The sequence below is a fragment of the Apteryx rowi genome, unplaced genomic scaffold (genome assembly GCF_003343035.1).
Source record: "Apteryx rowi isolate R43461 unplaced genomic scaffold, aptRow1 scaffold_10, whole genome shotgun sequence".
Classification (NCBI taxonomy): domain Eukaryota; kingdom Metazoa; phylum Chordata; class Aves; order Apterygiformes; family Apterygidae; genus Apteryx; species Apteryx rowi.
The window spans coordinates 3,699,370-3,712,396 of record NW_020447197.1 but is presented as its reverse complement, the minus strand read 5'-3'; the positions used below and the strand labels follow the sequence as shown (position 1 = coordinate 3,712,396).

Genomic DNA, 13,027 nt, shown 5'->3' with positions numbered 1-13,027 from the left:
CTAGTTTAATTACATAAAATAATTGATGTATCAAGTAAATAATCTTTAGGGACCTTCAGTACAGATCATAATTTGGTGTAAATTAGCATGATTTCTTTAATTTAAATAGAGCTGTGCTGAGTTTATGCCAGCCAAAGATCTGGCCCAACAGCTCTAATTGTAAGTAATAAAACCACCATGAATAATGCCTAAATACCTCCCAGTGTCTCAACTGGGAGAGATGCGGAGAGGGTACGTTCTCCCTTGTATTAATACTGAGAGGTGTTCAATGAATATAAATGCCCATTTGAAAGTCTGACTGATAAAACAGTTTCTTCAGAGTGCAATGGTGCTTGGCTGAAGCCCATCACCTGCAGCAGCATGTGATCAAGTCAGCTCTAAAGAAACATCCAGCAGGCTTCTTTTGTTTGCTTTCACGTAGCACTGAAGGTAGGATGGTGAGGAACTGTAATTTGTTTTAAACCTGTTTTTATGTTGGAGAGATGATAAGTTTCCTTTTAAGAATAAAATATGTTGTGTTACCTGGCAGCAGAGAATGAGAGCTTTTTCTAGCATCACCATTTGCTTTTGCACAAACTTTTCCAACTGGAAATGGTCTCTTAAGATCTGTTAATTAGGAGCAGTTACTGTTCCTTGCACTTGTCCCTCTGCTAGGTCTTCCAAGCTTTCGATTTGGGTTATAGTACACGTGAGCTACTCAAAGAAACTACTCAGTTTCATCTGTATTGCACTGATTGTTTCCTTTTGCTTGAATGGAGTCCTTGAATAAAATGGTTTCTTTTGGTGGTTGTGATTGTAGTGATCAGTTCAATTAATATCTGAAATGAGCCCTAGCCCTGAGCCCTTGGGCTGGCTGACTACGATGACTGCATGCGAGCGTGGGCACAGCATATGAGCAGATCTGGTGGACTGTTATCTTTGACAGGTGCCCTGTTTGAGAACAGTTGCAGCTGGCAGGTCTTGGCAATAAGAGCCATTTTTTTGTTCCCTCTCTGGCAGTCCGTTGTGTGCATCTACCACAATGAGAGATATTGCTGAAAGGATCCAGCAGAGAAGTTTGTATATTCTGGAGAGCTGTCATTCCTAATGAACAAAGACGGACAGCCCACATGTGAATTGGTAGAAACAGCAGTTAGTTACGGTGATAGGAGTCCACTCTTGGATCATATCCATAACATAAAACCCATCACAGCTGAGCGGTTACTCAGTCATGTATATGCCTGTGAAAAATACTGGAATACATCACTGGCCTCTTTAATTGTGCGATGCCATAGCAGATCAATGCAGGTAAACGTGGACATCTAATGGAATAATATAAGGCCAGTCTCTAGTAAAAAATGACACAGAATAAATGATGTAGAAGGGTGTTTGGGGATCTTTCATGGTGTTGAATGGGTTGTAGAAAGGTTTCATGGTGTCTCCTCTGTTTATAGAAGAGATAGCACCTGACTTTTGGGAAGACACTGTGGATAACTCAAATTCATTGAGTCAGAGGATTAAGCTCTGTCATATCCCTAGTTGTTCAGAAGATATTTTTACTGTCTTCTCTGGGAAGAGACATCTGAAATTACTTTTATCTGCTCTATACTGAAGTCCCTCCACTCAGGGTACAACTTTCCCTTCTCCAGTGAATCTGTGCATGCAGTTTGCATATTGTAAGGTTGCTTACTCATGAGGGTTAAAATAGAAGTTAATTTTTAAATGCCATTGAAGATTTTTACAAATAGAGAATTACGAAGGTGAGCAAATCCTTTTTGAAAAAGAGAATCAACAGTAAGTCAAATTTCAAGCCTGGTAGCTTTGATAGCCTTTTTCTAGAGATACAATCCTTATTGTATGCAGTGATAGTCAACCAGTGCTCTTGAATGTGTCTTGGTCATTAAGAATTGTTTTTAACTTTTCCATGCCATGATGGAAACAGGCAGGTTGTTGCAGACTAAATGCTTCATTGATTGCAAGACCCTGTGAAACAGAATACTTGGAAATCTCCTGGCACTGATTAATGTAGGGGCTGGAAAAGGTGTGCTCATCAGAAATGCACCTGCTTTATCCCTCATTCCCTCTTCAGTGTGTGACATTTAGGAAGATCAAATTAGCATCTCTTATCCTTTCAATTATGTGTCGCATTAAGTGGAAATGAAGAAGAATCTGTTTCTAGAAAGCACAGTACATGGGAGCGTTAGTTGGGAGCAGTTGACCTTTACGTAAAGAGGGCTGTAAAATTTCTTTCTTTTTTAAATAAACTATCAGTTGTGACTTCATTTCCTAACTTAGTAATGTCAATAAAATAATGTTAATAAGATTGTACTGTTTTCCAGATTATTGTGGATTTTTCCTCTCCAAGTGAAACAAATGAGCCTAATTATAGTAATGCTTTTTTTCCCCCCTGCACTGGTAATTAGTCTTTAGTTGTTCCTACAACTAATTATACTTCTTAGTGTCTTGAAATACTTACAATATCCAGTCTCAAAAGGAGAATTAGCAAGTACATTATTAATGGGTCATTCATCATTTGCTTATGTTTCTTTTAGACTAATATATATTGCAGTTGAGATGATTCTTTGATTTTGTGAGTATATAGAAGTCCAAATAAAAATATGTATAATTATATTTCAAGAGAGAATCCTTGGTGATATTGGGTAAGAAGTAGTTTAAACATACTCTTTAAAAATATCAGTGAAGGATCACTGTTCTTCAGAAGGCTGCTTTTGCAAATGGATTGTAGAAGGTGATGTTTACTGGTATTCTAAACTGTAAATGCTTTTGTTGTTACTTAATGAATAAATGAGTTATGACCCCATATCCTAATACAGGTAGCCCTGGAAAATTCTAGCTACTCCAAGGAGGGAATAGAAGTTGCAACCAGCTGACATAATACCTTGAATTATTTCTTTCTATTTGGGAAATTTTACCTTAGTGTGAATAGAGGGTGAACTTTTCCCGAACATGGCAATTTCTTTCTGGGACAGTTGCTCTGAAGCAATTCCTGCAGGCTCTTGCCTTGAGATTGCTGAAGACTTTTATTTCAACAAAAGAGACAAATGACTTAATGCTCTAATTTATATTAAGGTGAAATCCTCCATCATTGAATCATTTGGAGATTACCCATTAACTTAGCAGGCCAGGCATTTTTCCCAGTGATGTTTTCTTATGAAGCTGTGCACTGACAATACTTCAGCAGTAAGATTTGTAAAGCAGTAGTAATATTTCGGTATGCGGATTGGTAGGCAGAGAGCTCTTGCAGCCTTTTATTCCACCGAACAAAACAGCAGATTGACAATTTCAGAAAGCTGAGCACTGCCACAGCTCAGCTCTTTTAGAGAGTCATTTTTGAAGGCTGTTTCATTTATTTCGGGAGGCATCACCCCTAACGTTCCTTGGCCAAAGAGTGCTCTCTTATCCTGGTGCAGGCAGCAGAGGACATCTGAGCTGTAAGCTTGATAGACTCTCAGTTACCTTCCAGTGGCTCAGGTTGTCTTTCCTTGTTCCTGTTTGGTAGGTGCAGAGTAGAGACTTTGAAGCTTGAGTGTAAACAGCGGAGACGTGCAAGTTTTTCAAAGGATCTGAGGGAGATGTGTTGTTCCATTCATTTCAGTGCCTGCTAGCCCAGATGTTAATGATGCTCCCAGAAGTACTGTCTTTTTCAATTGCATGGTAAACTATTTTATAGAAAGCCTATAAGAAAGAGAGAAAAGTATCGTATTATAAAAATCTATGCCCTTATTTTCCAAAGTGAGAGGAACCAGAAAGCACTTGGTGGTTTCCAAGAAAAATTAAAACATGTGCTTTGAACAATAAGCGACGGAGCCACAGCAAAGATGCAATGAGATGGGCTCATTTTTCTGCAGAGGGGCTCAGCTTTCATAAGCTTCTAGCTCCTTCCTGTGATTCTCTCACCCTTTCATCTGCCTTCCTCACCCAATGGTATTGGAAACCTTCTCTCCTCCAAGCATGCTGAGTGGTGTGTTAACAGAAGAAACTATTTTTCCCTTCCTTCCAGAGCAGTTTTTCTGACCTAGCTACTCCTTAAAGGAGTATAACAAACACCAGAGAACCCAAAAATAAAACAGATACTGCCCATTACAGCATTGAGTGCAGCTTTCCTGGCTGTAAAAGTGGAATATTGTATCTGATGGTTTGGTCTAGCCTTTGCAGAAAGATTAGGAGCAAGTACAGTCTCTGTGGGAAGTGGTCCTTTTTCTTCTGCTGTGTATCAACCTTGACATGTATGTTTGCCCTGCATTAACAGGGAGGCAGAACAGAAACACAGAGATAAATCGCTAAACCTTCTCTCTGATGACTAGCATAATCATTATCTCGTTACTGCAAGTTTCAAGCAGTCTAATTAGAAAACTGTTTACACTCATGATTTGATCAAGACAATTTGCACCCATTTTAGCAGCAATTACTGAAATGTATCTGGCCTACTGGCTTGTAAAATTCTATTAAAATATAAAATTAGATACATTGACATATCCTTGCAAAAACCTGCAGGAAAAATAATTTTCATATTGGGTAAAACAATGATGAAAGGAAATTAACAATTAGCACCAAGACATATGGCATGCCACAGTTTCTATTTAGCTAGGCTTGCAGAGTAAAGCTAACATTCAGAAAAGTCTTTAAAATAGCCTGTGTTTACTGGGATAGTGTTGCATTGTACAGATGAGTATCGCTAGTAGTAGTAGTAGTTATAGTAAGAACATTGTGATCGGATACTTGGGGCTTTGCAGCGAGTGCTGGGCAAATGAAAAAGGAGAACTGTTCCAAGGGACGGTTTAAAAAACGTGTAAATGCATTTCAGCTTGTTCCTAGAAACAGGAATAAAACAACGTTTTTAGTAGGTATGAGTCACCTCACCTTTTGAGACAGTGAGGTGTGAGAAAAGCGTGTTAAAGGTCTGAGATAAGTTTGTTTAGGAAATTAGGATTCTAGTGAGACACAAAATTAAATGCTTTTCAATAAGTAGGTTCAAATTTTCCCTGATTTGGTAGGAAATTCAGTAGTTAATAATATAGAATGAAACCTATTGGACCAGTTTTCTCTTACATTTTCATCAGTATACACCTGTTGCAACTTCAGACTTCACTGGTGTAGCTGAATATTCATCATATATAAGAACACAGTCAAGACCAAAGACTGTCACTGTAATGAAAGCTAGGTCTACGCGTTTGTAACAACCTCCTAAGAAAAATAATGCCTTGTCAGTATGATAACTACTTAATATCTGAAGTGCTAACGGGGTCTGGCTTACAGCAAGGAACATGTTGGCCGATTTTCCTTAGAGGGCACATCTCTAGTTTCCAACTTGATTTAGCTAAAGCTGATAAACTAGAGACTAGACTTTGTTTCCTTGGTGAGTTTTATCAATCCAGATGACTAAGAATGTTATTTTGGTAAATAATTATGAAGATTCATTATAAGTTTTATAGAAACTATTAATTATTGTCATATCTGCAATGTGGGTTGTAATGCTGCAAAAGAAAGATAAAAATGCATATGACTATAAGAACATTGATTTGTCATCACTGAAGTGGTTTTTTTTCCTGTTTTGACTTTAGCTTTATTAAGCCTGCTCTTATTTACATCTAGTTAATTATTAATATATTACCATTACAAACCATGGTATTGTTTGCTGCCTAATTTGTAATTATTTCTTTTTGACTATATAGATATTATAGGCCACTGGATACTCTCCTGATTTCCCTTGAATCTTTCAGTCGAATGCTGCTAATTCTCATTATCTTGTGCTCAGTATTAGGTTTTTTTCCATCTGTTCCTTGGCCTGTCATGTGGTTCCACACAGGAATTGTTTGTCAGATACTTTACTGATCTGTCTTCGATTTTTCACTGAATGTGCCCTGAAGCTGTTGAGATTTTACTATGTGTTTTTCTCAGGATTCGCTGAACTCAGTAGTAAATATTGTTCTCCATCTCTAGCTCATTCTTAAAAGTTGTTTTTCAAGGTGCTTAGTTGCCTTTCTTCTTTAGTGCATGTCCCGTCTCCCACCTGTATAAAACAGCGGAATTTATACAGGCTCTGTGCAACTTCTTTGTCAACTTCCAAAAAGTCTAAAGGGTGGCACAGGGCTTCGGCCTGGCAGACTGCCTTGGGAATAAAAGGGCAGCAACCAAAAGGAGCTGCAGCCGCCTCCTGCCTGGCAATCCATCGGGAGCAGAGCAGTCCTAAAACCCCTCCACAGCAAAGCAGCATAACTGAGGAAGATGGCTAATGCTTTGGCTCAGTCATCTCCCGGTCTCTGTATGAGAGACTTTTACAAAGTCACAAGCTATAAATCCAAGCTGCTCTCGACAGTATAAACTTCAAGGGGGAAGATGTTGGTAATTCATCCTTTCCAAAAAATTAATTTTTCTTGCTATGTGGAAGCTTCTGCAGGTTCGGGTATCTCCATTTTCAATAACTCCAGACATCTGACAAGTGACTGTCTATGGTAAATATGGATTGCATGGTCAAACTCAGCTGTAGGTGAAAGGATGAGCTAGTAGAAGCAAGGGAAAAATCAATTTTCGGCTGCTTGTGCTGTTTGTCTAGCCTGTGTGTTGGGGCATCCAGCGTATCCTCTCAATTCATACACTGTGCTAGATAAGCATTGGAAACAAAACTCTTCCCACCTATTACCTCTTCTCTTCCTGCCTTTTTCCTCTCTCTGCTTAGTTTTGCTCTTCTAGGTATAAGAGAGGAAGAGTTGTCTCCTTCAGTGTGTCATGTTGTTACACCTGTCAACCCAAAATTAGACTGAAAGTGTACTGAGGAGGTTAGTTTCTAGACATGCTGTAAACAAATACACATTTTAAGGTTTCTTTCAGAAACCATGTCTTCAGGTCAGAGAGACCAAGGTGTCCTGTCTGCTCTGCAGCTCCATCCTGACCTCAGGGTAGGATGGGAAATGAGGCTCGGGGGAAGTCCCTGGGTGTTGAAACCCTTCCAGGAACTCCTGCCTGGGTCTTTCCCTTCCCTCAGCACCTACCTGCAAAAGGAGATGCCAAAGGGTGGCTCAGAAAGGTGCCCCAAAGCTGGCATTTATTCAGCAGCATTGAAAAGATTGGTCTTAGTATTGGTATCTGCCTGATATTAGTTATATTAATGGATTTGGGGGTGGGGGATGCTGCTAACTTCAAGCTTTTCTCCAGGAGCTGAAGATTTTAAAACAAAATAGAACAGAAAAATTTGCGTGTTGACTTCTGCACATGTATCTCTGCCGGTGAGCAGAGTAAAAGCCCGCTCTGTACCTTTAGGATGTGGTTGAAAGAGAGATCTCCAAGTGCTTATGGCTCGTACAAGCTGGTGAAGGAGATGACTCGGATTGTGAGCAGTATTAATCAATCTTGTTTTCTACTCAGCTCTTGGCATCAGGTCTCCTCTACAGCCTAGCTTGAAAAACTGAAAGGGGACCTCTCTTTTGATGTCCACCAAAATTCTTCTCAGTATCATTTGCCTTTTAATAAGTTAATTAAATTCTACTTCTGGCATCTAGGTTTAGTAGAAGTTAAATGACCCCTTCTTGCATCAGCAGGCACAAGCTTCATTTGAAGGCTGATAGGTGTTAAACCTTCTGACCGGCTGTGACTGGCGATGATTTGGATGCAGGCAAGTTTCAATGTGCAGAACGTTAATAAGCAAGCGTTTGCCCTGCTGGTGTCTTCAGATACAGGGGCATATAGAGCGCTGAGCTCTGTGACCTGAGCTGAGCTTGTGAAATGCGGTGCAGGTGCGTGAACTTCGGTGAAGCTACGTTCAGCGGAGGATCTGGACTTTTTTTTTCTTTTATTTTTTTAGTTGAAGTGCTGCAAAGAACTGAATGTTCTCTGTTCCTCGTGGTGAATTAGATGTTTTTGTTTTGAAGCTTCTGCTTTCCTGGGTGCCACCTCCTAGTGTAGGAAACTGCTGGTAGGGGGAAAAAAAATCACATAAACCAGTGAGGGTTTGATAATGTTCTTTAAACAAAATAGAGGAGCAGTCTAAAGAGTAGGTGGGGGCTATAACTGTGCAGAAAACAGGGATGTTTTTTACTGTTGTGATAATAATATTAAAGTAGCTGTTGGTTTGTGAAATTCATGTACTTTGGTTTGAAATTATGCGGTTGCCTGCGTATTCTGAAAAGAAGCCTCAGGTCACCAGGTTAGATCATTGGTATATTAATGATTTCTCTCCAGCCAAAATTGCAGCAGATCACCCCATTTTTCTGGGAGACAGTAAAAGAACCACCCAGGTTGCTATTTCAGCCATTGTACCTGCCTTAAAATTGCTCTCATTAAGTGCTGTACATTAGATTTTCTTTCAAATTGAATTGTTGTAAGAACAAATGTGTTACTAAACTATAAACAAAACCAAAGAGCTTGAAAAGGAACCTGCTGATTAAAATGTGCTGCGAACTAATGAATGAAGGTAGAGTGAGTACATTCATAATTCTCCACTTGACTGGGAGTGACTGAAGTGGAGGAAACAAAATAGCTACAAGATGTAAAACATTTCCAAGAAGATCTTGATTGAGAATAAAAAGGCATTGATGAAAAAATAACAGCAGTGGTGTCTCCCAAACAATCATTCTAGGACACTGTGTTCTCTCTTTTCCACCGTGTGTAAGTAAATGAATGATCTGCGTCTGACATGCGAGTGGCTGGGAAAGAGAGTAATTCAGCTCGCTAAAGCGAGATGAGAGGGGAAGTATGCTCTGGGGAGTGTCTGCTTCCCTAGAGAAAGTTGCTTTCTTTTCAGTTTTTGCTGTCATGTAAGTGGAGAGGAACAATATTGCAGCATATTAAATTTTAAAAGTAGAGGTTTACTTTACTTGTGGATGTGCAAATTTAAAAGAAAAAAAATGGGGAAAAAAAGGGGGCAACTATTGAGAATTCCATTAATCAGTAAAGCTGGTCTTTTTTCAAAGAAAAGTTGTTAGTTTTAGCTGTGCAGCCTATTGTCTTTTGAATGGCCAAACATTTTAGATTTGAAAATTTCTTGGTGCTTATCAGCACATTTCTGGGATTTGCACAGGTGCTCTGAGCAGGCAGAGGTTAGAGAAGCGTGCTTGGCTGAGATGCACCCAAGGACACTTGGTGTTTTGTTTTCCTCCACCTTGGAGGGGAGAGTGACAAAGAAATAAGAAACCAAAGTAAATGCACCTCTATTTCTTAGGCCAGGAGCACTTTTGGCAGCAGTACTTGTTTAAACCACTTGTTTCCCCATACCAACCCCAAAGTTGTACCAATGCAACTGTTTTAGCATAACATTGAACCAGGCTAGGGAACTAATCCAAAATAAAAATAACCTGTTTATGTAGCTCTTCAATCCATATTGGTTCTCTAATCCAGATCACCATTTAGCCCTATGAATAGGTGCACCGCGGGAGCAGCATAGCTATGGGAACAGTCGGCTCGTGGAGGCTGGGGCAGGCTCAGGTAGCACACCTCCTACGGGAAGCGTGCCTCAAACATCAGCATTAGTATTTGGCACTATTTTGCTGAAGTTTAAACTAAACCTCTTGAACATTGCAGTTCAGCTAGCGAAGAGCATACCCATTTAGGTAGAGGAGGCAACAAGTGGTAATTTGTAAGGCCGCAGTATTTCAGTCGTGTTCAGCCACGTGCCCATCCCCATAGCTCTAGCTTAGCCCTGCATCGAGAACGGCTGGGAAGGGCTCCGCTGGCCTCTGCGCTTAATTCTAGTACAAGCTGCCCACCTCTCGTGGCTGAATGTGTAAGTTGTGTTGTTAGCTGTGTGGCTTGTGTTCTCTCTGCTCACGTTCAATTTATGAGTCATATAAAGCTCTGTTAGATAAGTGAAAAGAATGGATAAGGGTCTGGAACATAAAGAACAGTGGACAGCGTGAGACTTGCCAAGGAGGCAAAGATACACAAAGCTGAGACTTAAATGTGCATCTTTAAGTTGTCTTTAGTTTTGAAAAAGATCAAATGGCAATAATTTGAACAAATTATCTTACTTGTAAGAGTTTAATGTATGCTGACATTGCAATCAGAAGCAATCACACTGGTTCAGTGTTAAGTTCACTGCAGTCCTCCTTCAGGTGAAACCTTGAGAGACTGAAGAAAGATGGTAGGAGGTATTCCTCCGATTCTGTAGCAGGTTACATCAAATAGGAACTACACTGCTTTTAAAAATAACAGAAATAACTCTGGAGGATTATGAAGTGCCTACTTTAGACTTGAAGAAAATACTACGTTATTACCAAAAAATCACTTCTGTTTTGAAGTTGAAATGTTTCATCTGCATTACATTTCCTACATCATGATATGCATCTTCAAGCATAATTATAAAGTATTATTGTCATAGAACTACCTAACAGCAATTGAATTTGATTGACTTAATAATCAGCCTTTCTTCTCTAAAATTAGAACAGTCATCTTCTGAAGAAAGGTGGCCGAATGTGCTTTCATTAGTCTTGTGTACTGAACATGGATGATAGCTTTTCTGGAATGCTTTTTGCTTTCATTACGGATGTTCCTTGAGATAGCGATATAAAAGTAAAAAGAGGTGGAGATGGAGAGTGGATGGGAATATTATTCCAGTTCCCAAATGACAGGAGGAGCTGAAGTGTTTTGCCAGATCACTTTGTCAGTGTTATGAAACCTTGATTGATCGTATTTGGAAGGTGAAACTCTCATTAGAGGACTAACATCCATTGCTATTCACTTTATCAATATGTCTAGCAAGAGTACCATCAGCCCAAAATGGGGTAGAGGTGTATATGTCTGTTAGCTGGCAAGGTATATTTATCCTCCTGTGCTTGCCTAGCTTCACGGGTGATTACAAGGACAACATTAATCTAAAATATTGCATTGCATCTATTTTGTTATCTACAGCCCTAGAGGAGGGTGAGAGACAAGGCTCTGTGCTTCTATGAGTACTGCGGTGGTTTCTGAGCCAGTTGGGTGATTAACAAAAAGCGAAGAGGGGGAGAGAGCGAAAGAGTTGAGCAGTCTTATTTCCAGTCTTAATGCTATCCAAAATGCTCGTGGTTTGCTCATCATGCGGTGAATCCCAAGAAATCTCACTCCTGCAACAGACCTGCTGTCAAGCCTTTTGAAACTTGCCGTTGCTGCTATGTGAACCTCAAAAACGTGGGCTGGCAGGCAGTCCTACATAAGACTGCACAGGCCTACGGTTGAAAAAATTCTCCTTTAGGAATAGGCTTTAAAATCTGCTGTTAAAAATTTGTTGATGTTGACCTTTGATTCATAGTCAAAGTGAGGGGCTAACTAAAACTCTGGTGGAGTAGTAAGTCAAATTCGTCCTCAGAGTACATTTTCAGCAATTTAAATTACTTGAACATTTCTTTTTATTACAGATGATTCCTGATCTCTCTATTTATACTTCTGTGGATTTCAATCATAATTTAATATGAATTGATTTCTGACCCTGAGAGCTAATGACAGTCCCGGTTTCTCTGAAATGCTCAAATTGGTTATGCTGTACATCTTGTGTGAAGCCAAAGGGGTCGGGACTTATTATCCAGGATAGAGCCAGCGCCTAGAGAGGGAGGTCAAGAACAAATCACTTCATTGGCTTCCTGGTGATTTCAAATCAGCTGAAATAGTTAGGATATTTGAATAGGTGTACTAAATCATCAGAAAACTGTGTCATCCTGTGTGGTGAATTTTATATTCTCCAGATTCAGGACCCTTGCAAGTAAGCCCGAGCAGGGGCTAAATGGTTTGATGCAGGATGCCGAGTGCTTCCTCCGTATTAACCCTCATTCCCATTCTGCTCAGCGCCTCTGGGCGCAGGGGCTCAGAGAGAAGAAACGGTTAGAAATTGCTGGCTAACATGTGACTTACTGAAAAACATTTGTCTGAGCAGAGCGATTGAAAATAGGAGTCAGATTCTCTCTAGCAACTTTGGGGTTTTGGGTTTTTTTTTTTTGGTTTGGGTTTTTTTTTAGATTAAGTGGCATTGATTTTTGTTCTGCATTATGTTTTTGGAAACGATAGTGCATGGAGTTGTCTGGCACTGTCAAGGGAAGTGTTTTGGAAGCTGCTTCCTTAGTGGTGTATCTTGCTGCTCCTCTTAGCCTGCTCTCGAGCAGGCCCAGCACTACAGTTGTCTCCCAAATCTCACCAGCTGGCGTCCTCTTTCCAGCCTGCCTATCCCCCTCTCTGTAATCATGCTCTTCCTATTCCTTTTCACTCATAATCCGCAATGTATTCCCTCTGAATCTGTCTCAGCTGCTGTTTGTCTGTCTTCAGTCTATAAACTCTTCAAACTGAAAGTGTATAATATATTAACCCCAATCCTTATGTGCTGATTTACATAAAGTTGCTTTGGCTTTAAGATGACACGGACAACAGTAAGCTCTGGTGTGGATCTTAGCTTGTGAATAAGAACCAAGTCAAGCAATAAAAGATTTGAAGTTTTAATCTTTTTTTTTTTTTTTTTTTTTAAACTAGCAGCGTTCTCGGTGTGTTGCAGCAGAACACAGTTAATCCATTTTGATTACTAGGTAGTAGGAAATGCATTGATGGAAGGTTTTCCACATAATTCATGTAATCATTCTGCAAAATAAGTTTTAGGTGCAAAAGAGACAATGAACTCCTCATTTCCCTAATCTAATAATCATTGCTTATGTATTAATAACATGCTGGTTTTATACTTAAGTTTAATAGCTTTGCAAAGCGTGTTCTGCCAGTTTTCACAATATGGATGCCTTGATCCACTATACATAATAGAAATGTCGCTGCCACTCCAGTGTAACTTGTTTTCTCATTTTCATTGTTTCCAGGTTTATTCCAATTTACAGGGGACCAAGTCATACGTACAAGATACAAAGGCTGACAGAATCCACTTGTTACTCGTTTCGAATACAGGCTGTCAATGATGCTGGGGAAGGGCCTTTCTCAGAAGTATGCACCTTCTGCACAACTAAGTCAGTCCCACCTGCAGTCAAAGGTAGATAGTAGATTTTTTTTTTTACACATTACATACGTAAGAATGATGTAATTATTTTAGTAATTATTAAGTATGTAATAAGTTTGTAAGGGCATGCCTAAGTAT

At 39.7% G+C, this 13,027-nt stretch overlaps 1 protein-coding gene across 6 annotated transcripts in view; it reads left to right on the top strand.

Moving 5' to 3' along the window:
• The window catches only part of FNDC3B (fibronectin type III domain containing 3B), a 179,143-nt gene that overhangs the window by 150,278 nt on the left and 15,838 nt on the right, over positions 1-13,027 (top strand). For all 6 annotated transcript variants that reach the window (XM_026061452.1, XM_026061460.1, XM_026061485.1 and 3 more), the window contains one exon: positions 12,756-12,922. In XM_026061452.1, coding sequence (XP_025917237.1) covers positions 12,756-12,922 — 167 coding nt within the window. The remainder of the gene's footprint in view (positions 1-12,755; positions 12,923-13,027) is intronic.